This window comes from Rutilus rutilus (genome assembly GCF_951802725.1).
Source record: "Rutilus rutilus genome assembly, chromosome: 18".
In the NCBI taxonomy this organism is placed as follows: domain Eukaryota; kingdom Metazoa; phylum Chordata; class Actinopteri; order Cypriniformes; family Leuciscidae; genus Rutilus; species Rutilus rutilus.
The window spans coordinates 31,923,767-31,943,414 of record NC_140231.1 but is presented as its reverse complement, the minus strand read 5'-3'; the positions used below and the strand labels follow the sequence as shown (position 1 = coordinate 31,943,414).

The window sequence follows — 19,648 nt, the reverse complement described above, 5'->3', positions numbered from 1 at the left end:
ATTCAATCATAGGCTTCTTACACAGTAGAGCACGTTTGCACATGCGCACTCTTCAAAAACTGTGCTTTAAATCTCTTGACAAACTAAAAGACGTAAATGACATTTGTATAGGCCTATTCTATATAAAAGACACAGGTTGTACTGAATGTCAGCTTGCTTATTTTGCTCAAGTCCACATGTTAGGGATGGGCAAATGAAGCCTCATGAAGCACTTAGACTTTCCCCTGAATGTTTCGGGAAAAGATTCAAAGCATCTAGAGTGTCGAAAACAGCGCCATCTTGTGGCAGGTCAAATTTATAGTAGCCATGTGTATGAGCAGCTGAGTGCGCAGCGCCGTTGTTTTATCCATTAAGCACAAATAAAAGCCTGACAACGCTAAATGTTCAGTTGTCTGATAATATAATTCACACATTAAAGTGTGGCAATAAAATAAAAGTAACAATTATATTAATACTAATTATAAAAATACCAACAGAGTTGCTTGATGCAAATACATGTTGGTCTAATTATTTTATGGTTTCTATGCTGTTTATGTGTCAGAATATATGATCATGTAACATAGGCTAATATATATACACTACCGTTCAAAAGTTTGGGGTCAGTAAGATTTTTAATGTTTTTAAAATAAGTATCTTCTGCTCACCAAGGCTGCATTTATTTTATTAAAAATACAAACAAAAACAGTAATATTGTGAAATATTATTCCAATTTAAAACAGCTGTTTTCTATGTGAATATACAGTAAAGTGTGATTTATTCCTGTGATCAAAGCTGAATTTTCAGCATCATTACTCCAGTCTTCAGTGTCACATGATCCTTCAGAAATTATTCTAATATGATGATTTGATGCTCAAGAAACATTTATGATTATTATCAGTGTTGAAAACAGTTATTTACATTTTTATTTCATGATGCTATGATGAATAGAAAGTTCAAAAGAACAGCATTTATCTGAAATCTAAAGCTTTTGTAACATTAAACACTACCGTTCAAAAGTTTGGGGTCAGTAAGATATTTAATTTTATTTTTGGGGGAAAGAAATAAAATAAATCAATACTTTTATTCATCAAGGATGAGTTAAACTGATCAAAAGTTACAGTAAAGACATTTATAATGTTAGAAAATATTCTATTTTAAATAAATGCTGTTCTTTTGAACTTTCTATTCATCAAAGAATTTTGAAAAGAAATTGTACACAACAATGTTTTCAACATTGATAATAATAATTAATGTTTCTTGAGCATCAAATCATCATATTAGAATGATTTCTGAATGATCATGTGACACTGAAGACTGGAGTAATGATGCTGAAAATTCAGCTTTGATCACAGGAATAAATTACAGTTTAAAGTATATTAAAATAGAAAACAGTCATTTTAAATTGTCATAATATTTCACAATATTACTGTTTTTTTTTTTATTGTTTTTTTTTTTTATCAAATAAATGCAGCCTTGGTGAGCAGAAGAGACTTCTTTTAAAAACATAAAAAAAATCTTACTGACCCCAAAATTTTGAACGGTAGTGTATATATATATACATACACACATTTACTTAAACTTAAATTTACTTAAACTTAAATGGACTTAAACTTCCAAAAACCCGTAGAGTAGTGGTCTGGGTTCAAACACTCCGACACGCAAAGTGAAGCATTCACATTACTGGGAAGAAAGTGAGGCTTCGTTTTTCGTTGCTCACGTGTTTCTCTGAAAACAATACGGAGCTTCATGAGAAATTGCGCTGCGTACTCGATACGCGCTTTGAAGCTTCAGCCTTCAGTGTCAAATGTAACATCACTACCACATGTCATGCAAACTAGAAACTCTGCTTATAACCACAGGTCGAGAGCTGTCTACACAACTTTGCGATGCTGTTTGCGAATGTTCGTTAGAACGATGGTTTCGGGAAACACCGACTCGTTGAACTGCTGATAATAACGGAATTTGCGAACAAAGTTGGCTAACGATGCTTTTGGGAAACCATGTGGAATGTTTTTCCTCAAGAATCTTAATTTCTTTTCAAACTGAAGAAAGAAACACATAAATATCTTGGATGATGTGGGGGTGAGTAAATTACTCTGAAGTAAAGTAATCTTTAAGCTATATACTTTTTTGTGCCAGTTAACAAGCTATTGGACTTAGATACCTTACTGTTATTGTAACATTTGGTGTCAAGCAGTCTTCCCATGGTTGAAAAATGAATTGTGGGATTACATGAGGTGATACATTTTAGTACTGTAAAGTGTTTTAGCGCCCTCTGGTGTTTATTTATGATTTCAGTTTGTACTGTAACTTGATGTGAAGTGAATTAAGTGATGATGTTACGAACTCAGGAAGGAAGGACCCAAAAGCAGAAGAATGCTTAACCACAATTTACTGAAGCATAATAATAAAGACAGTACAAGCCTCATGGCAGCAAATCAGGTTTTGGACAGTTGAGAGGAGAATGATCATGCAGGGAAATCAAATCCGGATCGTGAGATGAGAATCAATGTCAGGATGGTCAGACGAAGGGCAAACAGAACTAACAAGGAAACCCTAACTCACAATTGGAAACAGGCAGGTGTTCACAGCAACAAAGCAATGCAGAGAGAGAGGCGATCGGTAAACCTGGGAAATCTAAACTCCAGCACCAGTAATAGTGAAACTGGTCAACAGCAACAGCACAGTTTGAGAGCAATGGATCCTGGAGAGGGACGGGGAATCGCAGCACAACCTGGGCAGAGAAAAAACATTTCAGATAAATAAATAAAAATTGACAACAACAAAAAACGGGCAGGTGAACAGCAAAAAGCACAGAACACACTGGCAGAGAACAAAGAGGAAGGAAGCGGAGATATGGAATAGAAATCAAGCAATAATGGGAGACAGGTGAGCAAAACCAAGTGGACGCGCTGAAACACAAACTGGGGTGTGTTTCCCGAAAGCGTCGTTAGCAAACTATGGTTGCAAGTTCCGTCGTTATCAGCAGTTCAACGAGTCTGTGTTTCCCGAAACCATCGTTCCATAAAACATTCGCAAACAGCATCGCAAACTTGTGTGTTTGGAACGACAGCTCTCGACCTGTGGTTAGAAGCAAAGTTTCTAGTTTGCATGACAATCAACCTTAAAGGGGTGGTTGATTATGATTTCACTTTTCTAACTTTAGTTAGTGTGTAGTGTTGCTGTTTGATCATAAACAACATCTGCAAAGTTCAAACGCTCAAAGTTCAAAGCAAAGGGAGATACAGTACTATGCATAAGTTTAGACACCCATGCTAAAGTTGACAAGAGGAATAAAAAATCATCTTTTGGAAATTGAACTTAATGCCTTAATTAAAAAAATCCAACCTTTAAGGCCACCAATTTTCTTTGTGAATGAATAATGTATCGTAAATAAATAAATGTTCTTCCTTAAAATACAGGGTGCATAAGTCTGGACACCCCTATGTTAAATTCCCATAGAGGCAGGCAGATTTTTATTTTTTAAGGCCAGTTACTTCATGGATCCAGGATACTATGCATGCTGATAAAGTTCCCTTGGCCTTTGGAATTAAAATAGCCCCACATCATCACATAGCCTTCACCATACCTAGAGATTGGCATGGGGTACTTTCCATAAGATCATCTCTCAATGCAAATCAAACTAGCTTTTAGGCTAACTGAAATAAAACCATGCCAATCTCTAGGTATAGTGAAGGCTATGTGATGATGTGGGGCTACCAAAAGATGATTTTTTTATTTCCTCTTTTTAGTCAACTTTAGCATGGTTGTCTAAACTTATGCATAGCACTGTATTTTCTATTACAGATATTGCTTTTTAAGGACTACAACAAACGGCTGGTAGGGAATAAACGACATTCTTCCCGGGTTAGTGACATCACAAACTCTAAAATTTACTTAAACCACACCCCCAGAACACGATGTATAGATTATCATGACAGATTATGGTAATCAATGACTAGAAGATAACTACACATAAGCTACATAAATTCATCAACTAACCATTCAGAAATGTTGTCTACATGTTGTCACTTGTCTTGTCTTGAGTCTCTCCATCATTGTCTGACTCCGGTTTGAACATAAAAGGCTAAAAGTTTTAGAAACTTTCAGTGCATGTCTGTGTGAGGTAAAAGGACACAAGCTGTTGAAGCTCCGCCCCCTGTGCCGGGAGCAGCAGCTCATTTGCATTTAAAGGGACAGACACAAAAAACTGTGCGTTTTTGCTCACCCTCAAAAAGTGACAATTTTAACATGCTATATAAATAATATATAAATATATAAATTCATTATTTATAAATATATGTGGGTTATTTTGAGCTAAAACTTCACATACACACTCTGGGGACATCAGAGACTTATTTTACATCTTGTGAAAAGGGCATTATACCACCCCTTTAATAAATCCTTATCTTGAGCCAAATAAGCAAGCTGACATACAGTATAATCTATATATTTTATTTATAATACATACAAATGTCATTTACGTCTTTTAGTTTGTCAAGAGATTTAAAGCACCGTTTTTGAAGACTGCGCATGTGTGAACGTGCTCTATAAGAACAAGCCAATGATTGAATCTGGAAATAGAGGAAAATAACTGAGAAAAATGAGAAATAGTCCTCAGATGCCATGTCTGTAATTTATAGCAAAACATCTAGCATTCATTCGATCTCAAGCAGATTCATTAAAATAAGTTATTACTCCACAATCACTAACCGTGGCATCATTAACCAGTGTAATTGAACAACCACTTTGCGACAATATGGTTTGGGGAAACAGTCGTGACTGGCTATTTGATTTCTCCAACCATGCATCATACAATGTGAAGCAGCGAGTTACGTCGTTGTACGGGAAACACACCCCTGATGTGTGCGAACGCACGTGGATAACAGAAACAAAACAAATAGAAAGCAGAAGGAAGATCAAACCTGCGTTCTGACAGAAGCAGGAATATGGTTCCTCTTCACGCTGTTCTTCCGTTTGATAATACCAGCAACCGCAATCTGTCATTAAAGAGCATCAAACAAACACTCATTGTTTGAATTGCACAATAAAATTGACATAAAGCAAACATAGCATAAAGCTCAGAGTAGGTGAAATATAAGTTTTCTTTTTTGATCCATGAAATAATGATGCAGGTCACAGGCTCACCGTCACCTCGTTTATCAGTTTCTTACAGTTTTTATGATTTTCATGCATCAAAGGACACATCTTCTGGTTTTTCTGCTTATTTTTTTAAGAGTTATTTTTTTCATTTTTGATTTTACTGAGATTTTGACAAAATTTTACTCCTCTGTCATCATATGCATCAGTCAAAATGTGAATCAAAACCATAATTCTTACTGTTAGGTGTCTCTGATTCTTTGCGGTTGCGTTTCAAAAGATCAATTCCTCCAGCCTTCTTCAGTTCAGTTTCCCCTTTCTTCAGTTCTTTCATTCTTTTATCCAGTTCCTTCTCCCTTTTGTCCAGTTCCTTTTCCCTTTTGTCCAGTTCCTCCGCTCTTTTATCCATTTCCTTCGATCTTTTATCCATTTCCATCGCTGCTTTTTTAAGATGTTCTTTCTCTCTCTCACTTGACTGCATGATATAACATTAAGATTGTATTTTTACACATTTTTTTTTTTACTGGAAAAAGCATGGTTTTATCCACTGTAAATGAAGAGTGAATTCAGCATATACATTTTATCCATTCACAGGAACACTGTGTGTTCAGTTTCAGAAGTGAAAACCGGATTTAAATACAGGAGTGAATCCCCTAAATTCAGAGATGGCCATAAATAAATACATGTGTGTTTCAGACATCTATCGATTCGATACCTTTTAGCACCACCAACTTTAAAATGAAATGGTTTTAAGATGTTGTCTATGCACAAAATGTGTAATTTAAACTAAAATTTCTGGATTATTATTATGTTTAATTACGTTGTAGAAATAATAAAAATTAGGCAGTGGCTTTCTATTCCCAATATGCTTTGCATAGGACTGGATAAGGAGAATAAATGTTGAACTTAAGTGTTATTTTTTTTGTTTTGATTTTAGTGAAAGTAAAGACCTGTTAGTGTTTAATGTTGTTATGTTTGACATGTAAAAGAGCTTCTGTAATGTTGAAGTTTTTGTGGTTATCATTGTGCTAAAGAGTAGATATTAGAGAAAAGCATCTAACCAATCGCTCCCAAGCGCCACAGCAAAAATGTCTTCCCACTGCTCTGGGGTGTGTTTCCGAAAGCATCGTTAGCCAACTATATGGTTGCAAGTTTGCTCGTTATCAGCAGTTCAACAAGTCGGTGTTTCTCGAAAACCATAGATCTAACAAACATTCACAAACAGCACCACAAAGTTGTGTGGTTGGACTACAGCTCTCGACCTGTGGTTAGAAGCAGAGTTTCTTGTTTGCATGACATGTGGACTTAATAAATCCTTATCTTGAGCCAAATAAGCAAGCTGACATTCAGTACAACCCATGTGTCTTTTATTTAGAATACATACAAATGTCATTTTGCTTGTGTGAACGCGCTCTAGTTCATAAGAATGAACCTATGATTGAAGAGATAAATGATTAATAGTCCGTAATTAATAGAAAAAACATCTAGCATTAATTTGATCTCAAAAAGATTCATTAAAAGAAGTTATTACTCCACCATGTGCATGACAACATTAACCAGCGTAATTGAACGACCACTTTGCGACAATATGGTTTTCGGTAAACAGTCGTGACTGGCTAGTTGATTTCTTCAACGATGTTTCGTACTGTGGTAGTGAAGTAGTGAGTAACGTAGTTGTAAGGGAAGGTATGTGATGGTTATTTTCGTAAACAAAAACTGAAAACTGAAATTTAAACTATCGGTCAAAAAACATTTTCGTAAACTGAAATAAAATAGAAATTTCAACATAAATGAAAAACTGAAACTAAACAATACTAACACTAACAAGACAACAGTTACTGAAACACTAACAGAAATAGAAGTTTTCATAATTAATAATAAGCTCTCATCCTGTACCGGAAAATCAAGTTTTTCCATTACACTGTGTGATGGATTTTTAATAGATAAAATAGTAAACTGTATATTAAACTAACCATGTTTCTAACATCTAACCGTGTTTCTCTTTTTAGGCCTAACATGCTAACACTTTGAAACACAATGTACTAAAACGTTCTGTCCTGTGTTTTTGAATGTTGTATGTTGTGTTGCCATTCCCCTTTGACTTTGGTTGTGTGAGTGTATAAATAAGCAAATATAATCTAAACTTGAAGTCAAAAACAGAGTTTGGTTCTACCTGGTAAAAGAAGGATTTGCATATGAAGGACCAATCAAATTGTGGGGAAATTAAGTAATGTTTCATGTAATTTTTTGCCATAGCTCCTTATTCTATAAAAAAATGTTGTATTTGTGTTTGCTGGTGGGATTCTCAATGGAATTTGTCTGAGATCCTCCGGCCTTGATTTTTCTTGGGAGAGATTCCCTGAGAACTGCTCAGGAACTCTTCCGGCCGTGACTAAAGCATTTAAAGGATATTTGCTGTAGTCTATTTGTTGATCATTGCAGCGCAGTAAGAAAGCTAGTTAGGGGAACAAGTATTAGCACCCAGCCGACGTCGATGTGTAGACGCTCTAGGGTATAGGATTAGACTCAGCCGCCATCGATGTGTAGACGCGCTAGAGTATAGGATTAGCACCCAGCCGACGTCGATGTGTAGATGCGCTAGAGTATAGGATTAGCACCCAGCCGACGTCGATGTGTAGACGCTCTAGGGGTATAGGATTAGACTCAGCCGCCATCGATGTGTAGACACGCTAGGGTATAGGATTAGACTCAGCCGCCACCGATGTGTAGATGCGCTAGGGTATATGGTTAGCACCCAGCAGAAGTCGATGTGTAGACACGCTAGGGTATAGGGTTAGATTCGGCCACCGTCAATGTGTAGATGTGCTAGAGTATAGGATTAGCACCCAGCTGACGTTGATGTGTAGACGCGCTAGGGTATAGGGTTAGACTCAGCCAACATCGATGTGTAGACGAGCTTGGGTATAGGGTTAGACTCAGCCAACGTCGATGTATAGATGCGCTAGGGTATAGGATTAGCATCCAGCTGACGTTGATATGTAGACGCGCTAGGGTATAGGATTAGACTCAGCCGATGTCGATGTGTAGATGTACTAGGGTATAGGATTGGCACCCAGCCGACATCGATGTGTAGATGCGCTAGAGTATAGGATTAACACCCAGCCGACGTCGATGTATAGACACGCTAGGGTATAGGGTTAGACTCGGCCACCGTCGATGTGTAGATGCGCTAGGGTATAGGGTTAGACTCGGCCACCGTCGATGTGTAGACGCACTAGGGTATAGGGTTAACACCCAGCCGACATCGATGTGTAGACGCGCTAGGGTATAGGGTTAGACTCAGCCAACATCGATGTGTAGACGAGCTAGGGTATAGGGTTAGACTCAGCCAACGTCGATGTGTAGATGCGCTAGGATATAGGGTTAGCACCCAGCCGACATCTATGTGTAAGGCGTGCTAGGGTATAGGATTAGACTCAGGCGCCACCGCTGTATAGATGCGCTAGGGTATAGGATTAGCACCCAGCCTACGTTGATGTGTAGGCGCGCTAGGGTATAGGATTAGACTCAGGCGCCACCGATGTGTAGATGCGCTAGGGTATAGGATTAGCACCCAGCCTACGTTGATGTGTAGACGCGCTAGGGTATAGGATTAGACTCAGGCGCCACTGATGTATAGATGCGCTAGGGTATAGGATTAGCACCCAGCCTACGTTGATGTGTAGACGTGCTAGGGTATAGGATTAGCACCCAGCTGACGTCGACTGTAGACGCACTAGAGTATAAATATTATAGGACGTAGTTAGGTTTAGGGAAAAATCTTCCACAACTACGCTACTTTATTTTGCAATGTATGACCATAATATGGAATAAAAAGACGTGATACGTGCATAAAATAATACGTGCATAAATCAAAACCATTACCGTACAAAAATTAACATAAAACAAGCTTACACCAGAAGACTTGTGAATAATGCATCTGATTACAGCAAACAAAGTTAAAGTGTACAGGATGATAAAGTTGCAGATAAGTATGTTTGTCTGATCTTTATCTAATTCTAGATGAAGGTGTTTTTGCCCATTTTACTGCCCGCATCTTTTTTCGTATTTCAAAGCAAAACCGCTTTCTGCACGAACCAGTCCTAAGAATCAGAAATGACCAAATACGTATTTCCATCATAGACCTTATGCAAATACAGCTGTACATTAATTCCAGATAAGATAACCATCTCATGTGAAACTAAACAAGATACCACACATTTTAGACAAGATACCACTGAGCAGAAAACGGAAAAAACAAATAGCCTTGCATGTCTTGACCACAAATAGACGTACATTTGTCAGAGTAGAAGTAAACTAAATGTCTGGTCTGAATAGAACACATGAATATGAGTATAACTATGAGTATATGATATTAAAAGATGCAATAGACAAAAAGCATACATGGATTAATACAAAATTAATGTTTGAAAGGATTAATCATAGAAATAACATAAAAGAAAAATACTCATAATCATACGGATATTTTTTTCTTATACACCACATGTTCAACAAGATTTCAATGAATAATTGTATGAATGAATAATTTTTACTTTTCTTCTTTGTTCTTTGTTCAATCTCAAACAATTATTTTATTTTTATCATTAACTGTAAACTGCAAACATTAAGCTGCTGAAATTAAATGTCTTTAACTGGAAGTGTTATGTTAACTCTGCTAAACTAGAATTACTAACTAAATAGCCCAACTAAATAGAAATGTGTTCACAAAATAAAAAATAAAACTAAACTGAAATTTATAGGAAATTTTAAAATGGTATTAAAATAAAAACTAATTTAAAAATGCAAATCTATAATAACATTGGTGTGTGTGTTAACTACTCCTAATGGGTGTTCACTAACTGGATGGGTTAAATGCAGAGGACAAATTCTGAGTATGGGTTACCATACTTGGCCTTCACATGTCACTTTCACATAGACTCAATAAGCAATGACTGCGATAATATCTTACTTGTTATGATAGCTGTGAATTTTAACAGAAATAGATAAGATTAATTGGTTTGAGGGCTACAACCAAAGACTGTAGAATTACACAAGACGCGTAACTCGTTCATTCAAAGATGGCCGCCGAGTGAAATGACTTGTCTCAAATGGACATTGCTACAACTCAAGTTGATGGAGTGATTTTTTTTTTTTTTTTTACTTTTTTGACTAATAAACCTCTTTTTTTTTTATGCTCCAAAAATGAAGTTCCTTTAACTCAATGTAGCTTGCAAACTGTTGCGTTTTTTTTTTTTTTTTTTTTTTGCTGAGCCAACATTATTTTTTTAGAGTAACATAGTCTTCACTCTGTAAATTAAATACACACAAATACTTATTAAAGCTACAAGAGTTATTCAGTCTGATTTTCTCTTTGTACTTTGCATGATTAACATTAATGACACGCTCTAAGAGCTAATTAGCAGCCTGTCAGAGTGTGAAAACTGAATTTGAGTTCCTTTTTCGCACTTTCAATAACTCCTTTTAACATCAAGCACGTCTTGCTCTTTATTACTCATTCATCCATGTTCCTTTGCTCCAACGAGTCAATAATTCCTGCTAAACTAAAAGCTTCACATATATTTGCATTCCACGATATATAAAGGGTATAGAAAAGAATAAATAGATTCTCACTTTATATCATCGCCACGATATACCCTGTATCATCATTATATTACCCAGTCCTAGAAAGCAGATTTGCAAAACACATTTGACGAGCTTGTTGACAAAACCAACAATTAAACTATATTAATTATCAAGACAGGATAATGCATTAGTCCTTTATGTTAACTGAAAGCAAATCTGAACGATGTTGTGTTTTAACAATCAACAAGTAGAATCAAACATGGCATCCTAACTTTATCTTATTCCAGAAAATTCCCTCAACCGATGCAAGATGAAATAGAAAATCATCCGCCACTTAGCCTACACACTGCAGTTCAATTCGGTTGTCAGTTCACCTTTTAGCGATTAATGCCGTTCTGTTCAGTAATTTACAGTAATAACTGCATTCTACAACCGAATTAACTCCCGAAAAATGCAGGTAGTTAGTTTGTTAGTGAATTTAGTTGCAGTGCGTCCTGAACCTGTGACATTATTGCTATTTTAATGTATTAGTTGAGCTAACAGGACACTACAATATATATATATATATATATATATATATATATGAAGAGTTCAGATGCAAAAGCCTCTAAGTGCCATCTGAAATTTCCTTCTAGAATGATCATTTTTATCAAACTTGAATGTTTATGTTCACTTATTTCACTTTAATGGCAATGAAAATTACCTATTAATTGTCATTAAAGTGAAATTACTGAACGTAAATATACAAGCTTAATAAAAATACTCATTTTAGAAGAAAATTTCAGATGGCACTTAGAGGCTTTTGCATCTGAACTCTTCATATATATATATATATATATATATATATATATATATAAATGTGTGTGTGGTTTAGTCTATTCCTCTTGCCATGTTTTAACTGTTCTGAAACACTCCAATTATTGTGTGAACGTGTTTTGCCTTTATGCATTTTCATTGTGTAGGTTTTGTTAAATAATTTTTCAGTGATGATCTCTGAATCTTTTTTTTTTTTTTTTACACAGATAGTGCATCTGCTAGCCTAAATGAACAAATGTATATTTAAAGTACCAAATTGAAAGAGGCATAATTAATCGGCTATATCAAAATGTGCATTACAATGTGAAATAGCCTACTTATTAAGTTCATAAGCTGTATTATGTTAGCTGTGTCACTTGTAAATGAAAAATATATATGACTTACATTTGCTGCCCCCATTTTCTCCTGAGGCTCGGCGATGTTTTGCGCAAAATCTGTAACAAACCCCATTTGAAGAAAGCATAAATGTGACGTCGAGAAAAGTAAACTTTTTGGAGATAGGCATTTGTAGATTTTCTATTCTGTAAAATAAAAATGAAGTGAAAGTAAGGGATGCTGTTTCTGACTCACCAGGATTTCCCAAAAAATGTATGTGTGTGTTAATTGCAAACTCTCTCGGTGCAGTCAGAGGCTCTACTGAAGCAGATCTGTGCGGTGATGTGTGAGCGACTCGAGCTGTCACGTGATGAACGAATGACTCGAACCCACTGATCTATAAGGACTCTTTATAGATCAGTGCTCGAACCTTTTTTTACAGTAGATGCTCGACCCCGAAGACTCGGGATGAACGAACGGCTTAGATCGGGAGGTGAGGTGAACTAACAGACTGCATAGCCTGAAGACCCAGACAAGCAATGAATTAATCGTTTCTGTTTCTAATAATTTGGTCTTGTCCTTGCATTGCATTTTTTTCTTATTCTAAATTTAACATTGTATGTGTTTGGGGAATTTGGCTATTAACATGTAACAGTTTAATTATATTCTGCTGCAATGAACGAAATGACTTGAAAAAAAATATTGGTTAATTTTGGTGAATGAGATACAAAGATCCAAGTCAGTAAAATTATCCGAACTTCCCATTATCAGGTTCAGGAGTTCACTGTTCTTATCGCTGGTAGAGATGGATGGTCCACTGTCGATGATCAGGGATGGACTGGTCATCTAGATCACAGATGATCCCCTGCCCCTGATGGTATGGTATGATGGTACACGGTATGTTATATGAGAAGGTCTTTCCTGAACCTGAACCCATATATATATATATATATATATATATATATATATATATATATATATATATGTGTGTGTGTGATGTGTATATATGTGTGTATATTTGTGTACATATGTGTATATATATGTGTGTGTATATATCCCTTTTAACTACAAAGTCTTGGTCCAGCTCGGTTTAAAGGTGCGTAAATGTCGTAATTACCGTATCGTATTGATATGTGTTGATCTGTGGGGAACTGTGTTGGGAACAAAGAGGGAGTCATTTGAGGGGACAGCCATTTGTAGTGGTGTCCGAAACCATAGTGCATGTTATTGAGTGCACTTATTCAATCCCACATTGCTCTGCAATAACGAGTGTACAACCGATGTACGCTCAATGGCTGTCCGAATTCTCTCACTATTTTTCATTTACTCCTTCAAGTGAACAGTATTAGTGGACTAACGTAGTGAATAGTAAATGAGGGTTTAGGGGGTGATTTCAGATTCCTCTATGTTCTGACATGTGCTAATTGTACACCTGTACCCCCTCCACCCATTGGCTCCTGCAGGAAAAAGCCCAGCAATAAAAGCCAAAGAAGCACAGCATGCAGAGACTTGGGATGCGTCCGAAAACTTAGGCAGTGACTTGTTGCCTCGCTGCTTCTGTTGAATGCAAAAGATATAGTTGATGGACCCCATTGACTTCCATAGTATTTTTTCCTACTATGGAAATCAATGGGGTCCATCAACAGTCATAGTCTCTGTTTTTTAAATAATTAATTACACTATTGTCAGTGTTGTGTAAAATGTGGTTTCTGTTTCCACACATCTTCAAACAGTAGTTCTGTTCTGGATCATTGTGCCTAGCTTCATCTAAATAACATCACGCAATAGTGCAAGACCTCCTCCCCGAGCACATCACTGAGAGCTCGTAATAGGTAATACTCTCTACCAGAGTCTTTCACATCTCTATGTACTAATAGAAAGGCATGAGGCCCAGGAAACAACAGTGATTCAAAATACTTTGTAATTTTTCAGAGATTTGACTCCACTGCTGAGCAAGTGTTCCAGTTCTAGTTTTTAATACAGAAACCTGTCGTCCACAAACTTGAGCTGTCCTGGGCTCCAATATTCCAAATTTAAATCCCTCTCTGCTCTGTCTTTCTCCAAGGATTGTGCCACATGCTTCATCCATAAGAGCATCATCCCCTCCAAGCACCGTCAATCTCAGCTTTTCATTAGAGCCTGTGGATGGTCCGGCTTTAATTTTAAATGATTCATCTGTTAAGTGAATAAAGTCAGAGAACAAATGCATAAATGCGCAGCCTAAGATAAACATTAAATAATTTAATATCTGCAGACACAAATGTTTTAAAACTGACGAAAACAGCGAAAGCTTAAGTTATGATACACTGAAAAAAATTTGGTTTAGAAACAATTTTTACCCATAATTTTTTTTTTCTTGAAAAACACCCCAATAATCTTAATTTTTCATTTAAAATAATTTTTAAATGAAGACAAAAATATAAACAAAACTGTTCACAAAATAGATATCTTTTATTTGCATGGGGTGTATATCTGGCTTTTTGCACTAGAGCTTTGGGAGTGGTGCAAAAATCATCAGTCTTCAAATCTAGGATGCACATCAAACCGCTATTTCCAAATCAATTCCTGAATTTGAACAGAAATTTTAATGCATTGGAATTATATTGTTACAGCCTATACAATGAATTGTGTATGAATTGTACTGTATTTTAATATATGTAGAAATACCATAAAATAAATAACATTTCATTTGAAAATATAGTAATTATAGTCTTAACAGTGTTTGGCCAATCATCAACAGAACCACAGGCTCTACTCTTCAGCACAATGGTCACCCCAATCATACCAGAAAACCTTTTAAATTCCAAAAATAATAGAGCATTAAACACTCTATATTAGCCTATTATTGAGCAAAACACATTAAATAACATTTCATTTTAACATTTAGGGCCCTATTTTAACGATCTGAAACGCAAGTGTCAAAGCGCAAGTAACTTTGTGGGCGGGTCTTGGGCGCTGTTGCTATTTTCCCGGCGGGATAAATGACTCTTGCCCCGACGCAAATCTAAAAGGGGTTGGTCTGAAGTAGCTTCATTATTCATAGGTGTGGTTTGGGCGTAACGTGAAATAAACCAATCAGAGCGACATCTCACATTCCCTTTAAGAGCAGGCGCGCTTGTTCTAAAGCGGATTCCTATTATAACGGCAGATTTGCCAGGCGCACGACAGGAGCGGTTCAAGGCCGAGGAGACCGACGTTCTCGTCAGGGACGTTGTGGATGGAGAAACACACCCAAATTAACTTCGGTTAAACAGGCGTATGATAATTTGGGTAAATGTGTAAGCTAGATGTATGCTTTTATAATAAAATGTCTGTCTATCTATCTATCTATCTATCTATCTATCTATCTATCTATCTATCTATCTATCGTAATAATGTATGATTTGCAAAAATGAAAACTGCTGCTTCTGTGTAGATGAGAGAATCAAAGTGTATGCGCGTTGTGCACACGCTACATTGATTATGGCCAAGCATGCGCCCTTAAAATAGCATATGAATAACATGCGCAATGCGCCACTGACTTTAGACAATTTTTTCCTGGTTAGTGGCGCAATTGTTTTCTAAACCTGCAAAATAGCATGAAGGAACGTTTGCGCCGGAACACGGCTCCTTTTTTGCACTGAACCACCCAGGGAGCGCAAGTTCATTCCCTAGTTTAGCGACGTGCTTCTGTGGAGGGAAAAGCGCGCTTTGCGCGGGTGCAAAATAGGAATGATACATGCGTCAGTGTACTAAGTCAGTTGCGCTGGGTGCAAGATAGGGCCCTTACTCTTCTTTAACAGTCAGAAGCAAAGCATTCTGGGAACTAGAAATCTGTTGTAACTCATTCCGTGTGCATATGTGTGAACATACATTCACATTTATATGGAAACATAACATACAATAAAGGATAAACCTTTGTGAATATTACATGTAATGCTATTTTTGTCTTCATTTATAAATATTTTATATGTATTAATATATAGCCACACATGGTCAATTTATATATGACAGTATATTGAAAAATAGTTTTCCATACATGGAAAGATATTATGTAAAATACTGCATTATATTTTGCAGTATATTCCCATATATCTTAGTTCCGTAGGGGGTCATTCATGCAAGTTAGGCTATTCTGAGGATCAAAACTACACACAGCTCCTGTTACGATTACGAACTGCTCAGAGTAGTGATGTTACATATGACACTGAAGCTACAAAGCACTTATCGAGTTACGAAATGCTCCGAGACAAGAAGGTTGAGGATCCACATGCAGTTTATTGTTCAGAGGGTAATCCAAAGACGTAATCCAGAAAACAGGCAAGAGGTCATAAACACAAGGTAAGCAGTCCAAACATTCACAGGGACACAGGCAAATAGGAAAATCCTTGGACAGACGGATTTCAAAACCCTATATTTCTAGGGGAGGCCATCGGCATTTGACTTTGTTCGGGAGCGCAGTAGAGTTAGTTTTAGGTTATAGTAAATGCCTAGTGGGCAGACTGAATTACTGTATGAGATTCTGATACCTCTGATACCTTTTTTTTTTTTTACTGTAACTCACTAAAAGTAATTTTTTTTTTCATGCTCCAAAGGTTGTAGTCAGGGCTGTAGGCATGGTTTTATGGTCACAGAGCTTGCAAATGTGAGGTAGTTAGGGGGGGTTTTGGGCATGCTCCCCAAGAAAATTTAGATTTCTCTGAAGGCCAAAAAATGGCTAAGAACTAGTTATAAAACCGTGTCAGTGGGCAGTAGATTATTTGTCAATACCTGCTCTCTCCTGTAGAATTTAAAATAATCCAAGATATTTTAAATGAACAAAGATATTTGCTTGACTGTTTTTCTACCCCCTCTTTCAGAGACAATGACCATTTGGAGTTCCTAAGGCACAGAGGGGCTGATAGTGATCTAGGCATGCAGGCCAAATGTTTGTACTTTGGGGGGTCGATGAATTGTCACACCTTTAGTACAGTGGTGGAAGTGTAATTATCTGATTGGTCAGTTTGAATGTCTCACATTTGGGTTTTAGTCACATGGTCAAGGAAAGGATAAAACAAGACTGAAACTGTTGCTCTGGCTCTTTGATGCTCTGGCTATCTTCTTCTCTGGGTCCCTTTCTTGGGGGCTCTCTTCTTTTCTCTCTCTCTCTCTCTCTCTCTCTCTCTCTCTCTCTCAGGTAACATTTTTCACATATGCTGGGTACATTTAATAATATAAGTTATCATCATTTCATACATTTATTTTGTAACTATTTTAAGTGTAACCATAACCATATTTTGTCATTAAACATTTTCAATTACAACTAATGTGCTAACTAGTTTTGATTTGGTATTGACTTTGAAGTGCTACATATTGCAATACAATATCGTCGCTATCTATAGCAACGCTCTCCCACAAATATTAAGCTATTGTAACTGCACTTATTTCCGTCGTTGGTATAAGTGGCAGTGGGTGGTTAAAGACTAGAAATGAGCAGTTTTCTACCATCTTGCCAATAACGTTTCTTTAGTCATTCGGCAGTTCTTGCAGCTTGAACCACTGCAGGAATCCACCCTTACACTCCTCATCTCCATCACTCTTTCTTTTTCTCTCAGTCTCCTCATCTTGCCCTGTCTCTTCCCCTCCTAAAGCTGAGCTTTGACTGATAGTCTTTTCATTTTCGTCTGTGGAGGTGTAAAAAGTAAACATATAGGGTCAACTGATAATGATATGTTTTATGAATCACAATAAATAAAATAAATAAATTCACAATATCTACACATTCATTATTAATCTTATGCCCAATATGATTAAAAAAAAAACAGCTTCATTAAGGTTTCTTGTCCTCTCATATTTACAGTTAATTAAATTATTACATATTACATATTATTACATATTATTAGTCAAAAGTTTATTAGTTTGCCTGATTTAAATGGAAATATAACATTTCTATCTTAAAACCGCTGACAATTCTTAAATGTTTAGTTTAGCTACTTACATCTTATCTCGCACTTTATGACCATTAACAAATTATCTTGATGCTGTGCAATATCCTTGCAGCACTAAAGTCGAGTTAATACTACTATATTACGAAATTATTTTACAACCTTTATTATATACACCTCTGACCTCGGTGAAATCATAGCTGGCTACAGCCATGGTTGCAGTACGTTCCTAGTGACCAGACTGACTTATTACAGGTGAATAATGCAAAACCTGTAGTAAGTCATCAAAAACCCTTTATAAAAATAAAAATATCTAAATAATTGTTTACTGTAAATACATGAAGGGAGGTATTTGCACAGTTTCACCTGTTGTAAGTCAGTCTGGTCAATAGGAAACTACTACAACCAGAGGAACATGAAAAAAACCCTTTTGGTGAATTACAGTAATGTTGTGTACTGTAAATACATGAAGGGAGTTTTTGTCAATTTCAGCTGTAGTAAGTCAGTCTTACCAATAGGAACCTTCTAGTACAAGCTTTGGAATTTTAAAATGTCTGTTAAATGTTAGAAGTAATTAAAAATTGTTATACGTTTAATGCAGTTGGTGGGATTGGCAGATGTTCCCTTAAGCGTCATGCGCTGTGGAAGCAAGTCACTCAAAGCATTCTCATGTATAAATATGCAGCTATAACGCATGTAGATGATTCTGAATGTATACTTCATGTCGATATACAATGGTTACATACTGTTAAAACTAATCCTGCTATTGATCTTTGTAAGACTGCCGACCCTATAGAACAATGACAAGGGAAAACAAATGTCCGGCAAATATTGAACCTAAAACTAACTTCACCATGCGTGCATTTCATGCATTTGTACTCGCTCGCGTTCAGCGGGGAGGGAAGGGAGGTTTGGACAGGGCCCACGCTGGCCCTGAAGTGATCGGTAACCCTGGGAAATCCAAACTCCAGCACCAGTAACAGTCCAGATGGTCAGCAGCCACAGCACAGTCTGGGACCAATGGATTCTGGAGAGGGACAGGGAACATAGATAAAATAAACAATAGTGATGGTATATGATTTATGCACCAAGTCAAGTGTATCCGTTGTTCATAGCCATACGTTTTGAGGAGCACATATATTGGCTTGGAACAGAACGTTATAATGCTATATTCCCACAATGATTACAGGTCTCGTAATGATGGCAAATCTGTTTTGGGAAAACAGTAATGTATCTAAAACTTCAGATTGTAATTTCGATGCTGACCGGGATTGAATCAGTCATATGAAGTCTCAATTGACAAATAAAAAACCTATTTTAGCATATCATATAAATTTTATGCAGACAGAAATGAAACACTGATCACCATAATGGTGGATTAAAAATGTGATTTTCTCCTTTGGTGATTCTGCTTGTTAACATCAGGTGTCTTCAAAAATGATCAATCATCACTCAATGAATCACTTAATTAGCTCATTAACTTGAACACTCTTGAGTGTTCATTTAACACTCATATTTTAACACTTTAACACTCTTGAGTCTGGAGCCAAATAAACTCCCAGGAGAGTTAATTTAACACGGGAGTTTTTGCTGTGTACTGCTTAATACCGCTTCTGTTTGTACAAGAATAAAGTTCAACATAAGCCTATACTATCAATGTAGTGGGGTCTAGTTTTTTTTTATCAGTTTCATTCTGAATTTGAATAACATGACAATATAACATCGTGACTACATGAAAAGAGCATTTAGTGTTTTGTGACGCATCACCGCTTTGACTGTCGGGAAGAAGTCTGCTGTGGAGCTCGCATCAGTGCGGGCTCGGCAAAAGTGCGCATCGAGGGAGCAAATCGACCGCAGAGGGGGCGCTCACGAGCACCCTTCTGAAACCTAACATGACAAATGGGACACGGTCTCACGGACCTAATGAACACACGCACGCGGCAGCCATTGTA

At 36.7% G+C, this 19,648-nt stretch overlaps 1 protein-coding gene across 1 annotated transcript in view; it reads right to left on the bottom strand.

The window, feature by feature from the left end:
• Nucleotides 1-1,619: 1,619 nt before the first annotated feature.
• Nucleotides 1,620-19,648, bottom strand: part of LOC311277598 (uncharacterized protein) — a 33,558-nt gene continuing 15,529 nt past the window's right edge. Inside the window, exons 2-5 of the mRNA XM_084387973.1 lie at nt 11,863-11,912; nt 5,320-5,554; nt 4,905-4,979; nt 1,620-2,713 (exon numbers count right to left, since the gene is read on the bottom strand). Coding sequence (XP_084244099.1) covers nt 2,649-2,713; nt 4,905-4,979; nt 5,320-5,554; nt 11,863-11,877 — 390 coding nt within the window. The 5' untranslated portion in view covers nt 11,878-11,912 and the 3' untranslated portion in view covers nt 1,620-2,648. The remainder of the gene's footprint in view (nt 2,714-4,904; nt 4,980-5,319; nt 5,555-11,862; nt 11,913-19,648) is intronic.